Source organism: Castor canadensis, chromosome 7, assembly GCF_047511655.1.
Source record: "Castor canadensis chromosome 7, mCasCan1.hap1v2, whole genome shotgun sequence".
NCBI classification, from domain to species: Eukaryota; Metazoa; Chordata; class Mammalia; order Rodentia; family Castoridae; genus Castor; species Castor canadensis.
In genome coordinates, this window is record NC_133392.1 from 158118589 (window position 1) to 158144691 (window position 26103).

Consider the following 26103-nt stretch of genomic DNA (forward strand, 5'->3'; position numbering starts at 1 on the left):
AAGTTTTTTAAAAGAGGACATTGCAAAATATCTTACATACTGTCCTATAGCCAAGACAGAAAGAGGACAGAAACTAGACTCACGATCCCTTCAAGGTTTTCCTGGCACGTCTTTTACTAACTCACTGTTCTCCTAATACCACTGGCAGAAGGCCTGTGTTCCTCAAAGGGCGCCACACCCCAGCTCTGGAAACCCAGTACTTGGAGATCAAGAGGCTCCCACAACTTGCTTTTCAGAGGAAAGAGAGGATCCCCAGCCCTGGTTGCGTGTGCACTCGCTGACATACTGCCTGGAGCACCCTCTCTTCCTAGCAAGGGCCAAAGTCTCTCCTGTCTTTTATGGTTCAGCACCAATAACGAGGACGGAAATGAAGCCACAGACTTCCTCACGTCTTCAGTGAGAACAGCACTCAGAGAAGACTGAGACTCGGAGGCATCTGCTCACATCCAGGTTGTCATATACAATACAGGAGCAATGTGGGCTCAGATAAGCAACAGATATTAGTTAGTATAAGCATGTCCCAAATACTTCACTGGACATGCGTTTACTAATATAAACTAAGATTCACGGTTTATCTGAAATCGACCCTTACTTGGGTGTCTTGTGTTCTCTCTCTTTCTCTCTTTCCTCCGTGTGTGTGCCATACATTCTAAACCTAGCCGTCCCCCACAGGGAGAGCACCAGCAGAGCGAGCGTGTGCTAGAAGCCCAAAGGCTACGGCTTCAGGGCAATGGCCTTGGACAGTTCTCGTTGGGAGTAGAAAAACGACTGGACATCCCTAAGGGAAGGCTCCAACGGGGAGAAAAAGGCTGTAAAGGACTCAGGTCAAGTCGCAGCTAAGAGGCAGCAGCAGGTGGGGCCAGGCTCCCAACCGCCAAAGTGGAGAGTCGGGCCTGCCGGGTTTTTTTCTTGTAGCTTGAGTAGGTCAGCTGTCTAATTAATAAATTATTTTCATTCTCAGAGCTCCAGGATTTTGTACTCCAGCATAGCCTGATCTTACTTCTTACTGTAAGAAAGCTTATGATAATGTGATTTGAGCTTTGGTTTTGTCTCGTAAGTGGGGGATGTGAGTGATTTAAGAAGTCACAGGTACTTTTAGAACTTAAAACATAACTCTACTGTCTTTCTTTCTTTCTCTCTCTTCCCCCCTCCCCTTCCTCTTTTGCTCTCCCCCCCCCTCCCTTCTTCCCTTCCTTCCTCAGATCACAAGCACACACTACCATGCCCGGCTTATGTGTTGAGATGGAGTCTCACTAACTGTTTTGCTCAGGCTGGCCACAACCCTTCTGATCTCTGCCTCTGGAGTAGCTGGGATAATAATCATGAGCCTCTGCTCCCAACCTGCTTTTCTAATTAAAGTATTCCTAAGGATTTTGAAAATATAAAAATTTAAAAAATGAGAATTGCAACAGGGCTTACCCAGTAGGGACACTGCTACGTAACTAAGTGAGATAATGCACAGGAAAGGACAAGCACAGACGCAAATATTCAAAGATCGAGAGTGACATCTTTGTCACCATTGCTATTGCTTCTTGGCTATTTTAAGGGAAGAGTGGGTCTCCTTGTGCTATAGACTGAATACTTGTGTGTCCCCCCCATTCATATGTTGAAAACAAAACCCCAATGTGACAGTTTGGGGAGGTGATTAGGTCATGAGGGTGGAGTGTTGTGAATGTAATTAATGCCCTTATAAAAGAGACCCCAGAGAGCTGCTCCCTCTCATGCCAAGTCAGGACACACTGGGACACTACCACCTCTGAGAAGCACGCCCTCTCCAGACACTGCGTCTTCCTATGTCTTGATTGTGGACTTGAACTCCAGGACTGCGAAAGATCCGTGTCTGCTGTGCAAGCCACTCCGTCTCTGGCGTTTTGCTATAGCAGCTGGAGAAGACTAAGCTGAAGAAACAGAACCATGACCTCTCTCCCAGGCCTTGTGAACTCAGCAGAACGTGAACAGAAAGGGCACCTTCAAAATGTAGCTAACTTAATGTTGAAATTGTAATTACAGGAATCGGGTAGGAACGCATCGCCAGGGAAGAAGGTAAGGATTTGAACTCCTGAATGGATTCTACCAAACACAGTCAGGTAGCAGGAAATAAATTCTCACTTGTTGGCATGCTAGCAGAACACAGCACAAAAATTCAGATGACTGAAAGTCTGCAGAGAGCGCAGGAGCTCTGCAAGGAGGGACTCCCTGAACAGAACAGCTTCCTGCACTGAGGCATCACAAGACAAGGACGCTTAGCCACCAGCACCCAAAGCTAGGCAGGAGAGGCCACCCAGATTCGAAATAGAACACCTGGACTCAAGTCCCAGACATGCGACCCATGGGGATAAAATATCTGCCATGAGTAAAACACACGGGTGGGTGGGGCTCAGGCCAGGTGGTCACCTGAAAGGTCTCACACATGCAGCAGACCTCATTGCTCAGAACAGGGCCCTGGGTACCAGCCTGAAGAGCCTGCCCTCAGGAGGGGGACCACAAGGTCATCAGACACTCTTAAACTCTCATTAATAAATTGGACATTTTGGCAATCACCATATCCTATTACGATGCTCAGTTTTGTTTTTCAAATACCATGTGGCCTTATTTTCCTCTAAATATCCTGAGCTAAACAGATTACCTAGTGTCTAGACACCAGACATGGGCTTTCTAGTGTCTAGAAAATACCAAACACTTGAGGTGTCTGCCCTGCTCTAAGACAGCTGGCATACAGTTAGAGTGAACGCTTCCGTAAGAAAGGTCCAGATGCAATGTTACAGTGGTGAAAGGGAGGAAAATAGTTCCCCTGAAGCACCAGAAGTCACAAGGCTAAGACAGTCTGCATCAGACACGGGAAGAAACAGGTTCCGAGCAAGGGACCCTATAGGCGACAGTGAGTCTGAAGGGGAATGAAGGAAATAAGGCAGCTATGGACCAGACACAAATCCTCTACTAAAGTAAAAAAAATGATGTCTCTGTAAAAAGCACATCCTAGCCTGCGGGCCCCCTGGCCTCTCTGTGAGCCTCTGTCACTCAGTCATTTCACTAGCCAACTTACCTCCTCTTTATCTAGTCATCACTGTTTTCCAAACTTGATTTGGGACCCATGCGTGTTTGTGGCTGGCTACTTAAAACATTTCCTATCAGCTGCTAGCAAGACACCTATTTATCTTATGGCCGCAAGCAGAGTCAGAATGATCTGCACTGCCACGAGGCAGACAGTTATTTCATGCCCTGTTAATTCCTAATGCAGTGACTACAATGTCATTCCTACTTTTAAGAGAGGTGCATTTTTTAAATATGTGGCCTAAGTGCTCAAATGAAGAACATCACTCTAATGAGGCCGAGCCCTGGGGCACAGCCTCGTTACTGCCGTGCGAAGTCCAGCCTGCTAGCTTTAAGTCAGTTAATGGAGAAGTCAGAGAGACTCCTTGTTCTTTTTAGGCAGCACAAACAGGTCAGCAAAACTCAACTTTCTCTTTCCATCTGAGAATTACAGGAAGAGGTGAGGGGCTGACATTTCTGCCCAAGGATAGTCCAGGCCAGAGAGTCCCTTCCACGGCAGGATAGGCTCTGTGGGAAGCAGGTCTGGTGCAGGCTCTCTTGACTGTGCCACAAGCCTCAATACTGGGACCACCCACTGGTCCCAAAGACCATCTGTCTGCAGGAGGGCATGGCTTGAGATCAGAGCAGAGATCCTCATCCCTGGGAGAGTCATATCTGGTCTGGACAAGGCTGGGAAAAACACTGACATGTGGCCGTACTGGCTGCCTGTTGCTGAAAGTCACATGAGCTACGTTCAACAGACTCTATCACTGCTCATTGAAATTTCCTATCCCTACCTATCTCCTGGCTCCCAGCATGCCCTGCTTCCTTCCACCTGTGCTGTTTCCCTAAGGCTGGGTCTGCCTTCAGTGCCCTGCTACATACTCCACACAGAGCTTTCGGAGTGTTCAGCACCGCCTCAAAACCCTGCATTAGAGTTGTCTGCTTGGTTTTGTTTCCCAAAGAGATTGGGGCACCTTCTTTGGTTCCCTGCATCCTCAACAGCTGTCCCAATACCGGTGGATAGAAAGCACCTACCACGTGACGATGAATGAAGTCTATATGCTGTCTTGATCTGCAGAGCTAAGCAGCCCTGGGCTCCCGTCCCAGCTCTGCCACCGACTTGTGACATGATACGGGGTTTCAGAAATCCTCTCACTGAGGTCCAACCTCTCTGTCTATGAAATGGATATAATAATTTGTACTTTGCATGGATGTTTTTATGCGGACCAGATGAGAGAGTAGGCCTCGTTCATAAGAGAGTCATAAGCCTGTGACTGCCTCTACACTGAGGGTGTGGCTCCTGTCAGTTTGGGGACCTAGCCACAGAGGAATGGAGAGGTGGGAAGCTGAGAGGCTACCTGGCTTCTGAAATACCTCAGCATTCTCAGGAGACTTGGATAGATATCAGACATAGGACCACCCTGCCAGCTTCTGGGGCCAGAGAAAAGTGCCAGGAACTTGGAAGGTATTTTTCAGTGTGGCCTAAAGATCAGCGGCCCCTCTGGCTGAGGTCACCTGGCACATGTGACCTGTGACTGGAGGGACGGCAACACTTAGCACCAGCTCCTGGCTCTCCATCCTCAAAGTCCCCCCTCAAGGCAGCACCAGATAGGCAGGCAGGAATCTGCTCAACCCATTTAGACTTCAGGAGATTTTTATCTCGCGAAGTGCTGACATTGCAGCCACCTTCCCTTGCCTCCCTGCCAACCCTGTCATCCCTGGAAACCTTATCGAGCTGGCTTCTCGTTGACTTACAGACAAGACAACTGATCATGGACCTAACAGCTCGTCAGCTTCAAAAGCGGCCGCCCCCATCCTGTGCCTGGCTGAAAAAAATCAATGTGTACTGAGAGGCCTGGTCTCTAAGAACAAAAGAAGCCAGACTGCTGAGCTGTTCCAGGTTCCTCAAACAGGCTGGAAGTTTTCCTGGCCTGAGGGAAGCTTATAGCAAGTGATATGTTAAACAGTGGATCTTGATGTCTTTATCATGCCCTTGAACTGAGGACGCCAGCTCATGATAAAAGAACCACAGCTCCAATACTTGCCCCAGACTGCCTGCCCATCCAAGGGAAGGATGGTAGCTGGTAGGCCCTGTGCCAGAGTGATGCAGGCGCTTGCCCTGGGAAATGCCTGATTGACTCCACTGAGAGGGGAGCAGGGTCCAAACTTGGTAGGCCTCTCCTGGGAGATGCAAATACCATGCAGAGCCCCACTGCAATTTCCCAGTGGGAAGGACCTCCACTGGGCCTCCCAGCCCTGGTCCAAATCGGAGCTAATACAGGAGCAATGTGGGTAAGGTGTGGGCGCTGATCTTGTCTGAACAGTCCTTCTCAGGGCGTTTAAAAATCCACACCTGCAGTTGAGCATTTACTTCAAAGACTGCCATTAACAACGGGAGGAGTCCAACCCAGTAATAACTGAGAAAAACTCAAATTCGAGTTGGGCAGGGTAGCATGTTTCATTGGCCAGTGTAGAAGAGGGCACCGGGAAGGACTGTTTCCAGTGCTGGTGGGCACGCAATTAGTACAGTCACAAAGGAGCACTTGTGTCTAGCAAACCTGAAGACGCTCATACCTTACAACCCAGCACGTTCTGGCCCAGGCTGCACGTGTGCACAAGAAAGCCTGGGTGAGGATGTTTGCTGAAGCTTTGTTTGTAATGCTAAAAACCTGGGCGGCCTCTAAAAATCCCTCAAAAGGGATGAAGTGATGATGTAGAGGAATACTATAGAGCCATTCAAGGGATGAAAGGGTCTACATATCACGTAGATACAGCTCGGCCTGCAATATTAGGGGGAAACAATTTGTACATTACTCTATATGTAACTTACTCACATGCACTGAATCCTCCCCAACTTCCATTGCTCCGCTTCTAGCCCCCCCTCACCTAGGAAGCATCTCTGGTCACTACCGCCCACTCTGGACTCCTGGGACAGGAGTCCTAAAAGCTCAGCCTTCCCCCTCTCCCAGTACTGTTAATGACCTTTGTATGCAGACATGAGCATCTCTTCAACCTGACCACGAGACAGGAGGGCAAAGAACATGGCTCTTGCACTCTCTGTAGACACCACATGGCCTTGCCACCACAGTCAGTGTTTGCTGCCTGGTTCCGTGGGACCATCCTCTGAGCTCAATGAGAAAGCCCACCACACAAGGTGTAGTCTTAGAGTGGGCTCTCCCCACCTCCAAGAACCCAGAAGCAAAGCTCATGGTGTCCCTGGCCAAGACTTTTCCAAGTTGGCCTCCCATTCCTACTGCCCACACAGCCACTCGTGCCTGGCAAGTCACAGAAACCCCTCATCAGCCTGCATGCGTCCCCTCCACGTGCCGAGGGGCCAGGCTGTAGTCTATAAGTGTGAGAGCCACAAATAACTCCAAACATAAATATGGCCTAAAAATAGCCATAAATCATTCTGATTCCATGCAGTGACAATTCTAATTTATAACATGAGGGAAGAAAATGAACACTGTGGCTTTTTTTTCCCTGGGCTTCTGAGCTGCTGCTGAGGACGAATTCCTCCCTGCTGTTACTTACAACCACGAGTTCCTGATTTACGTATTACTAAAGATGAAATATACCAGAGGCCTCTGGGCACAGGCGCTGCTTGCTGCAGTTTAGTGTGAATTCCTGCAGGCCCTATAAGTCCCAGTGTGAACAGCCTCCTCCCTCTTGGGCCTCACTCATGCTTTCTCTCACTTTCTACCTATCCTCCCAGAGTCCTCCCCACAAAGAGCAAGCCCCTCCTCTCTCAGCTCCCTGTGAGAGAATGGCTGATATATTTGCACAATCGCTGGTCACAGTCCTAGAGGTGAATCCTGAGCAAAGAGTTTGGCTAATCTGCATCTCTTAATGTTCCATGCAGTCAATTAAACCACACTGTGCAAACGCCAAGAACGGGAGGGAGGGGAAATTGGAGTTTCGGGATCAGGGGCTTTCTTTGTTCATCATCGTAAAGTATTGTTGTTGGGTATATAAAAACACACACACGCACACATAAAACAAAAGTTGTCTGTCTCCAAGGGGTAATTTTTTTTTCAAAAAGCCATTTGATGCTATTTTTAGCAGCCAGAAAAGCACATGATTAATACAGAAAAATTCTCATGTCAAAGTGCATCACGGACAGTGTGGAAGGGCAACCCATAGAAGTCAGGTGGGATTATGGTCCTCACCACCCACTGTGGTGTGCTACAGACCCAACACACAGTCAGATAGGATGCTGCTCCGTGACCAGCTTGAAATACCAGGTGGATCACAAGCCAAGTGGCATGACCCTTAGCAGGAAGAAGTGGCTAACTAACAGGTCTGTGCCCTCTCCCTCCACTGATGTGACACCTGGCTCAGGCCCTCAAACACCGAACATCAGGGGTGAGGGAATTTCTCTATGGCTTCCCATGGTGGAAAAAGAGCCAGAACCACAGCAAGGAAACCAGGCAGCATCCAGGAGTCAAAACGCAAGTTTACCCAACATCCCCAGATGTTTCTGTAGACACCACTCCACCTTAGCCCTGCAAAAGCACACACACCTTGTGATCTCATTTAATCATCTTTAACATCTACTGAAGTTAAAACACCCAGAGGGAGATGGAAGGCTTGTCCATACAGGGAGTGATGCCCAGCTCTGAGGGGCATCACCACCAGCTCAGAGCACCTGATGAGGGACATTCCTCACGATGCCCCCCCACCACTTCCCTGATGCCTGCACACTCCCAATGCACCTGCAAGCTCTTCCATGATCAATAAAATAAAGGATTCTGCAGGCACCTTGCAAATCCCCATCTATACACCAGCGACTCCCTGGAAGGAGCACTTCAGTTACTCCCAGTTCCACTGCAAACTTGAAAGACAACCGTTGGGTAAGAAGGCAGAAAAACAAAAGTAAGCAACCAGGGGGTTTGGCAAACAAACAAACAAAAATCTTGGCAGAGGTGACTGGAATCAAATCACTCCCAAGCAATTCCATTGTCCATTGCAGCCCAGAAATGACATTTGGGAACAAGAGAGCCTTCTCTGCTCTTTACCTCTACTCCCTGGACCTTGAGTTTCATGTGGTCCTCTCTGGTCGTTTTCCCATCTTTCCTCTTTTTCCAGCAATACCCATCTTTCCTGTATTTCACTTTCTTCCTGTTGTAGAGAATCATTGAGCCATTCTGCGGTCTGGAAACAACAAATGGTTAAGTTACCAAGAGAACCAAGCAGAAGAAAAATTTACGAAGAAAGATATTGTAGACCAGTAAAAAGTCTCTACAGAAAAGCAATATTCCACGTTTGCTGGAACATAACTTCTCACCTTTTATTGCAGCCTCTGGATTAGCCATGTTTTATGGCCAGCCAAAATTTGCTTGTGGATTTGGTACCTAATGAATTAAATGTGTCAATGATAGACTTAAAAAACATCCCCTTAGTAATATCTACAAACTAATCAGGATATATGATGTGAGGGTCCTAGCTCTGCACTGAAAAGTAAGCAAAACAGAGAGAAAGCAACAACAACAAAAAAAAAGAGCCGGGGGTGTCACAGCAGCCTGCAATATCTTATCTCTTGTAAAAGGATTTTCTGCACATCTTTTCATCCATCACCCAGCAATAGGAAATAAACAAGTTTAATGCAGACAGTGGATGACTATATTAGGTACAGACCAATGGAAGAGCTAGTCACCGAGGCCAACTGCTCTTGGTTCATTGCCTGCTAATATTTAGATTGCTGCTAGATACGGAAGGGCATCCTGGTCCTCCTTCCCAAGCAAGCTAAGTACCCGATTCTCTCCCATTTGGGCTTCAGTTGTCAGAGGTCTCAGAAAATGCAGGTAAGCTCATCTATTCAGTCCACAACCACAACATCTTAGGAGAATAGTGGCCCACTTACTAAATGCTAAGAAAAGGATAGCCACTCTTGTGACATTTAAAAAGAACATATAGGAAGAACCTTGAATTTTGCACAAAGGACACCTGCCTTGGCCACAGAGAGCCAATGATTGTCATGGGCTTGTTAGTAGTTGCTGTGGTCACATGCCTGGGGCTGGAAACTCCAGAGGGCAGGGGAAGAACTGGGGCCTTCAGGCAGCTGTGGGCAGGTGCTGTGTTAAGCCACTTCCAGAATAAAGTTGGGACAGATCCAGCCTTTAAGCCCACATTACTCAGTGGCCAGCTCTGTGCCACCTGCCTCTGGTCACCCAGCACAGGAAGAGGCATGGCCACGATTCTGGTCATGCTCACAGCCAGCAGCTCTCCATGTTGTTCTCCACAAAGATGAGAGAGCTTCACACAAATGAGGCAGTGAATTGGCTTCTGATACTCCTTGCCTGCTACACAGAGCTGGGAAAACATAGATCAGCCATGATCCTGCAGTTGAGGCAGAAGTCTCCCATCTCTTGCTGTCCTTTTTTTCCTTAGACAATGGGCCATTTCACAATTGGGCACTGAACATTGGCTATTGATGGCTTAATATTTCATTGTCTGGAGGGAAGGAAGAAAAAAAAAAAAAAACCAGGCCAGGGTGACTGCAGCTAATTGTAGTTCTGACCCAGCCCGACTGTGTCATTCAGCCGCACTGTGACGACTAAACAGCAATTCCGTCGGAAATTATAGACTTTCAACAGCGCCTCCTTACACTTCTTTGTTTCCCGATCAAGGTGCAATTGGTTTGTGTCAGTGTTGGTTTCCTCCCTAAACCTGTACCGACTAAAACAATCGGGAAACAGCTCCACACACTTGTCACAACGCTGTCACCTGACGGAATCTGTCTGCGCTTACAAGTCTGCACTGAAAACCGTACAATTCGTTTTCATTTCTAAATGGCAGGGAGGCGCACAGAGGGAGGCATGCCTGCCTCTTTCCACTTCTACTGGCTCTGGGCCCTCGTACTGAAATCTTCAGAGCATGGTGAGTCCTCCCAGCCCCTGCAAGACCTGCAAGAAGTCCCCCAAAGCCCAACTGCTGTGCTTAAGACCACTGCCCCCATGAAGAAGCAAAAGCATTTGCTGGCTCCAACAGAAGGGCTCTGCATGTGCCTTGTCTTCGCACAGGGGGAATAGAGACACACGTGGCAATGTCACGGGGACGGCCCTGGTCAAAGAAACCCATCCTGCTCACTCAGCTTCTCAGGGCTGAGACACGGCTTGTGAGCTGCTCCACTCCTGGTCAGTCCAAACATGGTCACTGAACCTCAGCAGCATCGACAGGCTACCCATCCCCAAATTGTAAGTGGTCCCCAGAGAGAAAGGACCCTCCAAAACATTGTCATATGTTGAAATCACAACTGTATCCACTGAAGAAGACCCATCTCCCTCTGGTGACTAGCCTTTGAATTCCAAGGATGGCCCTGTCCTATGACACGGTAAGCAGGACACTGTGCCCCAGGGAACTTAAGTGTCCAACTACTAAAATTGTCTTAATAAATCCAATTATCATTTAAACTTGCAGTAATGAGCAAGCTAACTGTGTGGCCCACCAGCCTGAGTCCATTAGAATTTGCTTCTGAAATGCATGGCCCAAAGGTCTGCACCACAACTCTAGATCCTAGGAGGAGTGAACAGAGAAACAGATGCTCTGCAAAAGGGCCCACATGGCCTACAGGACAAAGTGACTGGGCTGCCATCCTTGAATGCAATCAAAGCAAGTGGGAGCTGGTGCAGAACGACCCAAGAAAGGAGGGAGGGAGCAACAAGGTGGGCTCTGGAGGAGCAGGATGGGCTGAGGCCATGACGACATAGACAGCACACACCTAAGCAGCACAGGGAAGCGAGAATGGAGCTGCAGTGGAGAGGTCAGGGACTGTGTGGAGGAGGCATGGGCACCTACAATCTAATAGTGAGTGTCCTGTCTCTCGTATCCGGCCATTTACTGTGGCCTGCTACTGGCAGAGCATATCACATGGATATCTATACCAACACCTACCTGTATGTTTATCTAGATGTTTTTTCATCCATGCACCAACCCCATGAGGTAGACATATTATCATTCCCAGCATATAATCAGCTTTATCGGTCAAAGGTGTCCAGCAGAAGACACTGAGTCAGCCTGCCTCCAGAGCTCCCTAAGACAGGCCCACTGCCCATGCTGGATCTGAATCCCAGTTTTGCGATCCTGACTGGGATCACTAGTGACCTGAAATCACTGTATCCAAGGGGCGGGTGATGGAGTTCAGGCTTCCCCACCCTCCCATGATTGGGGCAACTCTGGAGCTGACCCAGGCTCCCCCACCTGTGGTTGAGGTGACACAGGGGCTGTTCCAGGCTTCCTCACCCTCCCACAGTTGGGGTGACACTGGATTACTGTGCCCTCTGGTCTTAAGTTCCAGTTGCCCACAGTGCAGACTTAGGGAGGAACAAAAGGCCCTTTATTTGTGGGGTTTTTTTCTCCTTTTTTCACGTCCACACGTCCCAGGTGTTTCCTGGGGTCCACTTTTGGATAACTACTAGCACTCAAACCCTCATCTCAGGATCTCCTGGGAGAAGCCAAGTGTAGGCTGACAGTCTAAGAGAGCCTCACACACACTGCCACCATTCAGAGGAACATGGTGGGAAAACCTGGCAACCCAGAGCCCCATTCCGACAGGATGCTGCTAGCCTAGCAATCTTTTTGTCAAGAGTCTAACAACTAACAAAACCAGTAACAGTATAATGTGGTCAAAAAAAGATCCTGCTATCAGTGGAAACTTCCTACAAATTATAACTGTAAAGAAGCAAGAATTTAAAACATATATAAGCTATGGATGATAAATAGATGGATGGATAGGTAGGGAGAGACAGAAAAAAATTAAAATCTAGACATGAATTCAGCAAGAAATTCCCTCAAGAGAACTATAAAAATCTTCTAAAGGTAGTGTTTGATACATTCAAAAATATAACAAGTCTTGGTTAAAATAAGTTAAGATCATAAAAATGTCAGTCTTCCCAAAGTTAACTTATAAATGTGATACAATGACAAGAAGAATCCTATCAGGACATTTTTGTATGTGTAGAAACTTTTCTTATAAAGTTTTTGTTGTTTTGTTTGTTTTTGGTTTTGGGAGTTTTTTGGTGGGACCAGAGTTTGAACTCAGGGTTTCGTGCTCACAAGGCAGGTGTTCTGCAGCTTGAACCACACCTCCAGTCCTTTTTGCTCTGGTTATTTTGAAGATGGGGTCTTATGAACTATTTGGTTGGTTGGCCTTGAACCCTGTTCCTCCTAATCTCACCTCCCTAGCAGCTAGGATTACAGGTGTGAGCCATTAGCATCTGGCTTCTTATAAAGTTTATTTGTAAGGAAGAAATACCAAGAATAGCCAGATAAACCCCTAATGAAGAAGCCCCAGGCATAGGAACTAGCTCTGGCAGCTATAACATAGAATGTAAAACCCCTATATTTTAACAAGTATGGGACTAGCAGATGAGTGAATAGAATTCCAGTGGAACAGAATTTTAAAAATCTAAAATATCCCCCTCACATATACAAATTTAGTATGCACAAGAAATGAGGCATCTCAAGTTGGTGATGCTGGGATCTCTGGATAGGACAGGAGAAAGATGAAATCGGATCTATCTGTCATATCAAACAGCATTAATTCTAGTGGACCAGTCATTCCCATGCAATAAGTGAAATCATCCACACTCTGGAGAAAGAGATAGGTGAATTCCTCTAACAACTGAAAGTGAATAAAACTTTCCTAACCGTGAGTCAAAAATGCAGCAACAATATGAAAAGATGGCCACATCAGTCTACATAAAAATAAAAGTGCCAGACTGTTTTCCAGAGAGGCTGCACCATTTCACAGCCCCTTCAGAAATGTATGAACGCTGATCTCCCTGCATTCTCCCAAGGATTTGGCACTGCCTGTCTTTTGGATTGTAGCCACCCTAGTGGGTGTGTGGTGGTTTTAATTTGCATTTCCCTAATGACTAATGACATTTAGCACTCATGTTCTTATTAGCTATTCATAAAATTTCTTTGGTAAAAATGACTATTTGAGTCTTTGGCCCATTTTTAATTGAGTTGCTTGTCTTCACATTTTTGAGTTGTAAGAGCTCTTTACATAAAATCTAGACACAAGTACTTTAGCAGCTATATGTTTTGCAAACATTTTCTCTCAGCCCATGATTTGTCTTTTCTTTTTCTTAATGGTTTCTTTAAAAATGCAAGATGTTTTAATTTTAATAAAGACCAGGTTATCAATTTTCTCTTTTTATGAATACTTTTAATGTCCTAAAGAATTTTTTTTTTTTTTGTCTAACCCAAGGTCAAAAAATCTTTGCATGTTTTCTTAAAAGAGTTTTGGTTTTTAGCTCTTACCTTTTAGTCTATTACCCCTTTTTCAGTAATTTCTATATACGGTGTGAGGTAAGAGTTGATTTTTATCATATAGATATACAATTGTACCAGAGCCATTTTTAAAAGGAAAAACCTATCCTTTCCCCTTATCCTCCACTGAGTTGCTTCTGTGTTTTTTTGAAAATCAGTTGAGCATAACCATAAAGTTATTTCTGGGCTTTATATCCTGTTCCTTTATCTGTCCTAATGCCAGTACCACACATTTTGATTTATAGTAAGTTTTGAAATCAGGGACTATAAACCCTTCACCTCTGATTCTTTTCAAAATTGTTTTGGCTATTCTAAATCCTTTGTATTTCCATATGCATTTTGAGATTATCTTGACAATTTCAGGAGTGAGGGAGAAATCCTGCTGGGATTCTGATAGGAGCTGAATTAAATCTAGAAGTCAATTTACAGAGAATTTCTATCTTAACAGCATTGAGTCTTCTAATCACTTCCAATGAAGTGATTTCTAATTGTTGACATGGAATATCTCTCCATTTTGTAAATCTTTAATTTTTCTGAGTAAGATTTACAGTTTTCAATGTATGTGTATTACAACTTTTAAATTAAGTTCATCTTAAGTATTTTATTCCTTTTGATATTATTTGTGAATGGAATTGTCTTCTTAATTTCATTTTTGGGTTGTCCATCTCTACTATATAGAAATATAATTGACTTTTGTGTACTGATTTTTATCCTGTGACTTCGCTAAACTTGGTTTATCAGTTCTAGTAAAGTATTTTTTTTTGAAATTACATGGATTTTTCCACTTACAGAATCAAGTCATCTGTGAATAAAAAGTTTCACTTCCTCCTTCCCATTATTCCTTTTTCTTGCTTTATTGCATTGGCTTAGACCCTCCAGGATGACACTGAATAGAAGCAGTGAGAATAATACCTTGCCTTGCTCTCAATTTTAGGGCAAAAGCCTTCAGTCTTACTTTTAAGCACGATTAACTCTATCAAAGACTCAAAGCAATGTGAAAAGGCCTCCACTGAAGGAAGCCTCCAACTTGAAGAGGCTTCCACTGACCAGAGATGGGAAAATTTGAGCATCAGTGAGAGTGACAATCGCACATTATTTATGTTTAAATTCATGAGTCAGTAATGGTCCTAAAACAAACAACAAAACTCCCACAAATTGTTCATTGTTAGAGGATGTTAGTGACCCAAGACATTATTTTGAAAACTGATCAAAGGAAAGGTGGGGGAAGAGTCAGGCACTCATTCCACCTCCCTATAGGTTAGACTGTCTCTGTAAAAGTACTCTAGCCAACAAATGGGCATAACATAAGAGAATTAAAGTACTGCCATCTTGTAATCTCAAATGAATTAATAGATTGTCAAAAATGGCTGACATCACAAGAGAGAGACAACCCAACGGCAGTATATTTTGCTGCTGTAAAAAAATGACCTTGAAATTAGACTTCTCAATCTAACCTCCACTTTAATTGATCCCCAGAGAGCAATGGAACATGGTTAAAAAAAAACACCATGAGGAAATCATCAGCAAAATCCAGCTGATAGAAAACTCTATAGGACAAATGAGCTGGCTTCTTCAGCCAGTCCTCTGAGAAAAATGAGTGAGAAAGAGAGGGGAAGACTGCTAGAGTCAGTACAGATAGATTAAAATAGACACAGAAATTAATCATCCAGTTGCAGTGTGTATCCCTTACTTGGATACTGACTGAGCCAAAGAAACTGTTAAGAATACATACGGCATTTGTCAACAATTGGAATTTTGAACATTACTGGATATTTGATGATATTTAGAAATATTAATTCTAAGTTATCATTATAGTGCAGCAGTATTTTTTAAAAGATACCTTTTCTTTTCTTTTAGAGACTGATATTGAAATATTTACCAATGAAATTATTCAACACATTATTCAAAATAATGCCAAGGGGAGGGAAGGATGGGAGTGTGTGAATGAAACAAGACTGGCCAAGGATTGACCTTAGCAGAAGGTGGATAAGGAAAGGGAGTTCCTTATGCTAGTTTGTCTATACTTATGAATGTTTGAAATTTTCCATAATAAAACATCTTTAAAAAGAAGATGGTCCATGGGATTTGGAGTGAGACTGAGGTGAGACCTTAAATCTCAGCTCAGCCTGTAATGAACAAATTCCTTGGCCTCTCTTGTGGTGGACCAGCATGCTGCCTGGCATGACCAACAACAACAGAATTGGCCTCTTTTGTGGGCTCCCCCTGCAGCAATGATAGAAGGGCTGAGAGAGTGAGGAAACCCTGCATTGTGGAGGTAGCTGAGCCACCCACTTGTGGGAGAGGCCATCCCTAAACATGAGAGACCTGAGTGCGCATCCACCACTTTGGGATGTGATATGTTTTACAAATTAGGTAGACAGAAGATGATAAATAGCTGGTGGTGTGTTCTTGAGAGGTTTTGTGCACAGATAGTAAATAGGAATTTATGGAGCTGGGGGGTTGAATCCAAGACTAGGTCAATCCTACAAAATGAAGGCTGGACATGCTTTCTGGTATCTAACCTAAACCAGTGCACCCCAAACAGGTCTGAATCATCGCCCCTTCTACTCCTAAGACCCCCACTTTCTCTGTCACTAACTGATCATTTCTAGAAAGTCAACCAGTGCTCTTTGCATCCTGCAGCCAGTGGAGGCCCCGACATCTGCACTGGATCTGCAGTCTTGCAGGTGTGTGTGTGGAGGGTCTCTTGGCAGACCCAAGACTGCCTGCCAGGAGGAGCAGAGTTTGCACCATAAGCTCCATGCAGGTTGGTCACCTCTGGCTCTGCAGAATTCATAGGCTCTTGTCCCCTACAGCATCCCTTTAAGAACAAATGACATTCTTGCTCAGAGTGGGCCCCCATGAACACCATCCAGATGGCTCCTAAACAGCAAACATCTCAAATCTCCTTTCTCCAGCTGGGACCCAAACCCTGGGGCAGCTCCTCCCTTTCTTTCTGTACCTTTGGTCCCATGCCTCCTGCCACAGGCACACAGATGGGCCTAGCTGGAGGAAAACACAGTGTGTGCAGTTCCAGCCGCTGCAGGCCCTGACCCCACACAGACCGCAGCGTCCAAGAGCGGGATGCTGTACTCAAGGTCAGCGCTAAATCCCTGTTCTGGTGGGCAGACAGAAAATGGAAAGTGCCACCCTTAATTGCAGCAGACATACTTTATGTACCCGCTCCTCTCCTGATATTTTTTTTCTTTTACCATGATACAGCCTGATTTACATGTGCCATTAGAGGCAGGTGACCTGGACCAAATGTCAACAATAACCATGACAACTACAGAATGACAAGAAGAGCTGTCCTTTACGAAGCATCTATCATGTGTTAAACACACAGCAAAGCCCTTCACACACACTTCTCATTTTAATCCCAAAGTAACTCTGTCCTTAGGTCAGAAGACTTGGAGCACAGAGAAGTGTGGAAACTTTCCCAAGGTCACACAGTTGGTTAGGTTAGAACCAGGGAACCACCCCTCCGCACCTCTTCCTGAGGCCTGGCTACAAATCCCCGGCACATCCCAGCCACCCCATCTTCTTTACCCAACCACTTGCAGGCCCATGGACACTGCCCACAGCAGGGTACCTCATATAAAGGAAGGGCTGTCAGAGCCTGATTTAAATGGTTCCTCTGGCTCTTCCTTTTGTTGCAAGGGGAAGAAAAAGGCCTGGTAAAGGAATGCCTCCTCTGCTTATCTCCCTCTCACACAAACCCAGCGAGAGTGGTAATTGATGGCTAGTGCTCACAAGGCTGATAGAACACCAGACGGAACCCCGAGAAGTCACCACGGCAGCCTGGATCTCAGAGGAAGGGGCTGGTTTATTAACCTGCAGCCTGGCATCTTCTCCTGACTTGTTTATAGGGTCCTCACTATTTCAGGGGGTGGGGGGACAAGGAGCAAGAAAACTGGTCACAAGCACTCAGTGTCTCCTCCCCTGACTCCCAGCTGGTCACTCCAAGCTATTTATGGAATGCTAGGGAAGAAAGGGCTGTCAGGCCTGGCCCAGGCTGCAATCTGCCAGATATGAAAACCAATTGCATTTCATAATAAATTCCAGCTGGAGCCATAGAAATAAAAAGGATAAGACGAAGGTAACACCAATTTGCTTTATTTGATTAGCTCCTTCTTGGGCGGTCCAACCCTAGCTCCTTTTCATTAAAATAAGGGCAAATTGAAAATCGTAAAAGAGGCTTTCTTATCAGAGAACAAACGACTGGTTATATTCATAGGCCTAAAGCCCCCCAGGAGCCACGAAGCGCCCGCGATTGCACCAGCTGTCCTGAAGTTTTAGATGAGCAAGTCCCAAGAAGCCAGAGCTCCAAGGAGCTTCTTCATTTGAGAACACCGCAGCACACGTTTTCATTTTTCTGAGTAAAAAGGGGAGACAGCCAATAGCACTATCCAGTAGCTAGTGCTCTATGTAGTCAATCTTGTTTAATCCCTGGCAAAGCCTGTGAGCAAGGCCAAACTGGAGGAACCCCCCATCCAGGGGCACCAGCCTTGCCTCTCTAAGGGCGAGATGTCTTTGTGGAGAATTCAAGGCAGGGTAGCCAGGGCTTCCAGAACCAGCAGCAGAAGTCCATGTATATTTCCTAAGGATCATAAATGCAGGCTGCTAACCATAGTTTTGTTCATATAAATTGTCACTGGAGGTCACTGAGAAGGAAAGTCTTCCCAGGTAGGGTGCAGAGATGGCAGTGTCCAGAGCAAGTCTGTGGGGACTCATTAATGGCTCCACTCTGACAGTTCCCAGGGGCTCAGCTTGAAATTCTATTATGACATTCAGTGATTTATTTATTCAGTTAGTATTTGTTGAGCAGCTATTATGGGGCCGGGCATCCCTGAAGGGTGCTCTGAGTACCTCTGTACAGCTTGTAGTCTGGGAGATGAGCTGACTCTTAAACATGCCCATCCCCACCCCTCCCCCCGGCCTGAAAGCCAGAGAGGGAAGGAGGCCCATACAAGAGAATGAGTGTATTTGCCCACAGTGTCAGTGACGGCCACTGGGGTCTTCACCCCGGAGGCAGCATCTGGGCAGAAGTGAGCAAAAGGCAAGAGCATGAGTGGATGGTGCCCGGTAAGGAGCTTGCCATAGAGGAAGCAGCAGGTTGAAGGTAGGCCTGAGGAGTTTGTCTGGCATGGCGGAGGATAAACAGCAAGGGTGAAGGTCAGGGCAGAAGGTGACCCAAAAGCAGGTCAGACCTGAGTGATGTGGACTCTTGAACGGGTGGATTTTATTCCCTGTGTGATAAAAGATGCACATTAACCAGATCATACCACCACATGAACAGCAGTGAAGGAAAAGTGAGACAAATACACATTAGGCACCCCAACTTTGGGAAGAGCAGTGAGGAAAAGCACCCCAACTTTGGGAAGAGCAGTAAGGAAAAGCTTTAGGCACATGAGAGGGTATTATAAAGAAGCCACGTGTGTTTGGGACAGATGGAGTTATGACTCCCCATCCTCCCCCAAAAAAAGGTGATATTTAGGCTCAGAGGTAGAAGAGGGTAAAGATCAGGCAAAAAGAAGAACAAGAGCTGGGCATTAGGGGCTTACACCTGTGATACCAGCTACTTGGGAGTCTGAGATTGGGAGGATCATGATTCGAGGCCAGCCTAGGCAAATAGTTTATGAGACTCCCCCACCATCTCCAAAATAACCATAGTAAAATGGACTGGAGGCATGGCTCAAGTGGTAGAACACCTGTTTTGCAAGCTTTGAACTCAAACCCCAGTTCCCTCCCACCCCCAAAAAGAACAGCAAGAATAGGCACCTTCCAGATGCAGGAACGGCATGTCAAAGGGGCCAGAAGGTTGGGGCTAGGGGGCTCTGGAACCTGCACTTCCCCCTAGCGGGCATGGTAAGAGCTGGTGGTCTCTAAGCAGGGATGGTCAGTTCTGTCTGGTATGTCTGGCTCACCCATCTGTGGTTTTTCTGCAGTTTCCTCCACCTGTCTAACTTGTAAACAGAAAGCACTCCATAAATGTCTGTTAAGTAGGTGAAGTCATCAAAAAACTCAAAGAAAGTAAGGCAAAGGAAAAAGGGAGGAGGTAATGGAAGAAGAGGAGAAAGAGCAACCCTGTTCTTTGGATTCCGTGTTACAGCAAAGAAAAAGAACCTTCAATTCCAGCTGCTTGGTGCAGCCCAGATGACAGAAGCTCCAGACCTTCAGAGTGACAAGAGAGTCACTCAAGTGCCACACAGTGTGTTCAACCGCACCACACCTCATCCAGCTCAAGTCCATGCTCCTTAGTGGGGCCTGATGCTTCTCTGGCCCCTTGCTTGTCACATCCCAACACCACTATTTTATTAATAGTCCAGTGTAAATCTGAGAGGAAATTAACGTGTCATCTCCTCGCAGGAAGGACTAAACATCTCAATGTGTTGTCAGTTATCATTAGTAGGCAATTCAAGGCAACCTGCCCACATTCTGGTGGGAGCTTTCGAGACAAGGAATCTCAGAGAATTAGCTTCTGGTCCAATTATTCCTGCTTCCCCTACCTACCTCTGAGATAAATTCTGTCTCTGTGGGAGGGGAAAAAAATAAAAAGAAGAAGAAGGAGGAAAGGAGGAGGAGGGAGCTGCTATTCTCCTTCCTGGCTGAAATCAATTTTTCTCAAAAAGACAAAGCACTATTCATTGTGTGAGAAGGGAATAAGGCTATCCGCTAAAGGCCAATAAATGGAGCTGTTCTGATGAAAACTTCCTCAAATCAAATGTAGGGGAACCTCTTAATGGGCTTTGTTCTTCTTTTCCATAATCTATACCTATTACGAGAAAGATGACACAGACAATACTGGGAGGGGAGGGCTGTGTAAACAATAGGCAGGGTCCTCTTTGCAGGCACAGCCAAAGAGGTCACTGCAAACACTGGTGTCCCTTCCACCCAAAATGTGTCCTGTAGGCTTCCAGTCGCCAGGCACTGTTGTAAGCACTGGGGACACAGTGTCACATGAACAAACCTGTCCTGGTCCTCAGGGAGCTTATAGTCCAAGGAGGAAATAAGTCCATAAGCAAACCAGTAAAAGCTGATAAGCACTACAAAGAAGGCAACCCAAGGCAGGAGTTCTGTGCATTAAATAGGATTGCTTTGTCTAGTAACTTTTTCTATCTTTGGTGCAAAACACAAAAATGCACTCTGGCAAAAATCACACTTGTTTCCAAAGTAATCAACCAGCAGACCTCAGATTCTGGAGAGGCCATCAAGAGGGAAGCCGCCATCTGCCCAGCACAGGATAGGCCTGGTGGCCTAAATTCTAAGTTCTTTAGAGAAGCCTCAGGTACGGGCTCCTCCCCAACTGGCCTGGCTCCCAGGGGCAGTGGATGATTCCAGAAATCATCTTGACTGTCCTACCTGACTGCCCTTCACCTGCATGGGAAAATGAAGACTCCTTCCCAGGTCTCTCAGGCTTGGGCTCCCAAGCAGAAGAGCCCTGAGTGATGACCCAGCACCCAGGCAAGGCTGAAGCCGCCCCTTCCACTTTGACCACATGGCGGTTTCCTTCTGCTGGTGAGACAGCCAACTCCAACGAACTGCCAAGATTGATGGCAGAATCGGGAATGACCTTTGGTACAGATGGGAGCCAATGGGGCAGAGAGACTCAGGGGCAAGTTCCAGATGGCAGGAGATAAGCGCAAGAGGAGCTTTTCCACAAAGAAAGGCCCACCAGAGGAGGAAGAGCAGGTCAGACACAGATCCAGAGCAAGGTGTCAACAGATCAGTCAGGGCAGGACACAGAGACCAAGCAGGACAGAGGTTACATGGCTTCAGGAGCCTGGAATCCCAAGACACTGGGGCAGACAACACAGGCTCAGAACTGGGATCTGCAAGTTTCCCGCAAAGACCTTTCCTCCCCCACAACACCAACCCCAACCTTACTTCTACTGCCCATACTACTCTTCTATTGGCTTCTTTGGTTTTCCAGGAGGGCTCTGTAAACACAGCCTAAAAAGCATAGCTTCACATCACCAGGATGCTCCTTCTGGAGCCAGGAAAGGAGCCAGGTTAAGCAGCACTTGCCCAGGCAGGGGTTCCCCAGTACCCTCTTTCTGGGCACTCAGCACCAGCTCCCCAGTCCTCCACAGGCTCACACAGGGTGACCAACTTGACCCTGCTGTTCCAGGGTGCAGACCTGAGGTCAAGGGACTCTTGGGAATTTCCCACTGGGCCATTTTTTGGAGCTTTGGAGCCCCAACCAGCCTCTTAAAATACCCCAAAGAAATATTTGGATGAAAACAATAAATCCCAGGCCCTGCATTATGGTTATCTGTGCCCCAGAGCACAATGGAGGTCTATTTTCTTCCTTTTGCCTGTCTGCATTTTAACTTTTCCATCATGAACATAAACTGTTTTGTTTCATAATAAAAGAAAAGGGAACTTCTCTGTCATTGACACTCAGCTATCCCTGCCTTTTGCCTGGTTCATTCTCTCTGGGCCAGGCCCTCGTCTTCCCCTATGTCCCTTCCTTGAACCACACTACTGGGCCCTGTGTGGCTCCTGCATGTCCACCTCTGTCCTTGACCTCCCACTTCCAAGTCTGCCTCATGGTCTAGAACAGAAGGGCTCACACTTCTATGCACTTTTGTTTTCCAAGCTCTGTGAGAATGGGGCGGGGTTCCATGAGTCCCCACACTTACAAGAAAGTCCCACGTGCTGGGGGATGTCAGCACCCGAGGACTGCAGAATGCACAGCTGATGCTGGCATTGGATGGAGTGGGGTGAAGCAGACAGTGCCCCTCACTCCCTCCTGCTCCCCTTCCTCCCTGCCTTCCCTGGCCTGGAGCCAGCCTCACTTACCTCCCCCTGGACTCTGCAGGGGCCCCCTCTGGGACCCCTTTGCCTGCTCCAAGGTGACCTTCCTTACACCAACCCAAACACTTTTAAAGGCTTAGTGAAGGGAAAATCCTTGAGCTGGTGTCAGAGCCCTCCCCATCTGGGCTCAGTCTGCCTTGACACCCTTTTCCAAGCACACGCTGAAGCCCTGTGACATCCCCAGCCCCTGCCATCAGCAGAACATGCCCTCAGGCTTGGTGTCATTTTGCACACTGTCATCTTAGCCCAAAGAGCCCAAAAAGTGCAGCTGTGAACCATTAAGATGCTATTTCAAACCCAAAGCTTCAACCCTGGCCAGAGTCCAAAACCCTGTTTGGTTCTTCAAGGCCTATCTCAAATGCCTGTGCTTGCTGCTCCCCTCCTTCACCCAGTGCAGAATTACACAGCACCTGGGCCCCAGATGGCCTCCAGCATGCACTGCCTTCCTGTATCACGGTTCCATGCAATCCCTGGTTGGGGCCATAGCCCTTAATGTGGTCTTCTACAAACCTACAAGGGTATCAGGTCTCCGAAAATATCTCCCATGGGCCCTAACAAGCTAGAAAGTGTGGTGATCTGTTCCCACCTCCTGTATCCAATAACAGCCAGCAGCAGGGGCTGAGCACTGCACATCAGAAACTGCGTGGCACCTGTTCCGTCCTCACAATGACCTGGGCAGAAGATCACAAGCACAGCCACTGAGGCCCAGAGAGGTTAGACGGTTGTCCGGGTTCACACAGCCATCATGGCGACACCATCATTCTCAGGTAGCCTCTGTCAGAAGCTGGTTAAGAGGTACACAGACCCTCGGGTACCCACTCAAACATCAGAGTGTGAGGAAGGAGCCTAGCCAAGCTTGTGCCCTACTAGAGGAGGCTTGCTGGGTAGTTTAAACACCCACGAAATGAAAGATGTGAAATCCCCCAAAGACAAAGATGGAAACAATTTTCAAAGATCTGCAGATAACACCCTAGATTTGCAGAGCAGTGGCATCTTCAGGATTTGTGTCTGACTTTCATTAGTTTTGCAGTGTGAATCACGCTGCAGGTGTTTGGTCAACAGAGACACATGCACCTCCCTTCCCTAGAGCTCGTAAATCAGAGCTCCGTGGTCTAACAGCCATGATGTTCCCCTAATCATGTTACTGAAATATTAATAAGGCTGTTTAATGCAACCAGTACCTTCTAAATTGTCACATAAAATTTTGGTAAATGTCAGACACATCATTTAATAGAAAATAATATTTTACTGCCAGGGGAGCTAGGTGGCTGAGAGATAAGAAAAAAGCCCAGCAATGACCTTAGGCAGGTTTAAAGAACAAAGCTCTCCTAGCCTGGGCTCCCACCCTGGGTCTTTCTTCCCCGGCAGTCAGCAGCCACCCTCAGAGTCCACTGAGCAAAGGAGACCAGGCAAGAATCACTGTGGGAGAGAGAGAGAGGAGGAGTGGGGCCAGGGTCAGGCTCAGAAAGAAACAGGACTTCCTGTCCTCAAGCAACATCCAGTCTTGTTGGAGCAAGAGAGAACCCTAGGTTTCCTTGTTCCTTGTTCACTCCGTACAAGGCCCCTTGCCATAAGGGATCATCACCCCCATTTTAGGTAACCAAGGCAACTCCCAGAAATACTAGCCCCAATAGGAGCAACTTCCTATTTATAGTGAGATGGGTTACAAAAGCAAGTTAGCATCCCATAAACTACTTTTTTTTGGGGGGTGCGGTACTGAGGTTTGAACTCAGGGCCTCACGTTTGTTAGGCAGGCACGCTACCACTTGAGCTACTCCACCAGCCCTTTTCTTGGTTCGGTATTTGTCAAGATGGGATCTTGCAAAACTGCCCAGGCTGGCTTTGAATGGCGATCCTCCTGATCTCTGCCTTCTGAGTAGCTAGGATTACAGGCGTGAGCCACCAGTGCCATGCTGTCACATAAACTACTTATAAAAGTCTGGGGTTGTCCCACCAATTTGGGTAGTCAAGGGTACAGTGATACCCAGAGTAACATTCACCACAGCCTAGTTTATGACAGGAAAAGTGTGGAAAACCTAAAAATTGCTCTGTTAATTGCTTTGGTAAATAAATCACAGGGTGCTGATTTAATGGAATAGCACACAGTTAATTAGAAAAGATATGCATATCTGTGTTTGTTGACACATAAAGTGCTCTGTGATTAAAAAAAAAAAAGAAAGAAAATTGCCAAATAGTATGTGCCTATTTATATGACCAGAATCTAGAAACCTATATGTGCATGAAGAGGTCTGGAGGGGCCTCTAACATTGACCTTGGCTCTCTAGGCCATCTAGAAAATGGGATTTGGGATGGAAGGAACCAAGTTTTATCTTTCTGCGTGGTAAGAATATTAGTATCTACTACTTCCATCAAAGGCAAGCAAGTTAATTTAAATAAAACTAAAGGAGAGGGATTTCTGTGCATACCTAGCACCTACACTGCCCAGCCCTAGTGGCAGAAAGGTAAGCAAAAGCCAGACTTATTCTGGAACAGCTCCCCTGTAATTGGAAATCTCAAGTGGCAAAAGTGATTGTGATTCCATGTGAGGCAGGCGATGAAGAAGGCCAGGCAGGGCGGGGATGTGAGGGGCGGCAAGCCCTGGGTTACTCGACTTTCACTGTGAGAAGGTCTTGCCTGCACGTCCCTGAAAAATGGGTTTTTCAGAAACAGGTGTTGGGCATGAAGGAAAGTTCTCATGGTGGAGGAAAAAGTCCCCTTTGGATCTTCATGGCATATGGAGACAATGTACCCAAAGCAGGAGAAAACAAGAAGTGAGTGAGTGAGGGGACAGTGGACAGGCACCAGGCTGAACGTGCCACACTCCTTATATCTGGGAACCCCACGGCAGCCCTGCAGAGGGCTGTTGGGACTCTTGACTTCAGAGTGAGAGAACACAGCTCAGAGATGTTTGCACCTAGCTGGGATTCTGCAGGGGTCAAACAGGTGAGGGAGAAGGGATTGCTGTCAGTCACAGTCTTCCAGAAGGGGACACATGGCCAGATCAGTGAAAAGTGGACACCAGAGTTCTGCTGCTCTCAGAACTCACAGGCACTGGAAGGCCTTTGCACCTGTGAGCTTTGCCAGAGAAAAGTGAAGAGGAGTGCAGAGAAGTGAAGCCTTCATTTCTCTGGATTGCTGTAGCCCTGGAACTTCTCGTTTCCCTGAGGTCATTGTCAACATCAAGATCACACTGGGTGTCTACCTGGCCACTCCTTATAGGTGACTGGACCTTCCCAAGTGTTCTTCGAATCATCCCTTACTCCTGCTGCCAGGGACAGACAAGACCAAGCTCCAGAGATCTACTGTGTTAGGTGAATAACCCCACTACTAGTGAGAGAAAAAGTTCCCAGGACATTGTTGGGGAAGTGCAGATGGTACAGGGGGAAAACAGGAGACATGTGACTGCCAAGGAGTGTCTGCATCAGTGTGGGGTCCTGTCAGTGGCACCCTTTGGCTCCCTCCTGACACTTCTACACTGGCCTCCAACCTCCACATTTCAACCAAGGAGACACTGATCTGAGGGGTAGGGGCAGGTCAAGGTGCTTTCTGCCATTTGACAAGTGCAAGCAATAAGGATGTGCCTGGTGTGAACTGAGTCTCAGCATAGCATCTGTGTAGAATGGCAGCGAATAACACTGCAGCATGGGTGGGCAGGGTGCCATCAGTCCATCCAAGGGACACAGGCATTTGGGTGGGGGGAGGACATCCACCAAATAGTCTCACACTTAGTAACCCAGGAGCCTTGGTCAGTGCCGCCCTGACCCTACAGCTTGTCCTTGACAAAACTGCCCCCAGGATTGAGGCTCTGTCCCACCACACTGCTACCTGCAGGGACAGAGGAGCTCCTGAGTTTTGTGCTCGTGCACAAAATAATGAGGATATCCAAAAATAAAACCAGCACCTAGTGGATTTCCTGTTTTGTTTTTTATTAAAAAACCCTTAATTTTAGCAAGTGAAAACTACTTGTAGAAAACA

At 46.8% G+C, this 26103-nt stretch overlaps 1 protein-coding gene across 18 annotated transcripts in view; it reads right to left on the minus strand.

Moving 5' to 3' along the window:
* Camta1 (calmodulin binding transcription activator 1) overlaps positions 1 to 26103 on the minus strand; it is an 826483-nt gene that overhangs the window by 399687 nt on the left and 400693 nt on the right. For all 18 annotated transcript variants that reach the window (XM_074081464.1, XM_074081453.1, XM_074081463.1 and 15 more), the window contains one exon: positions 8052 to 8187. In XM_074081464.1, the coding sequence (XP_073937565.1) occupies positions 8052 to 8187 (136 nt within the window). The remainder of the gene's footprint in view (positions 1 to 8051; positions 8188 to 26103) is intronic.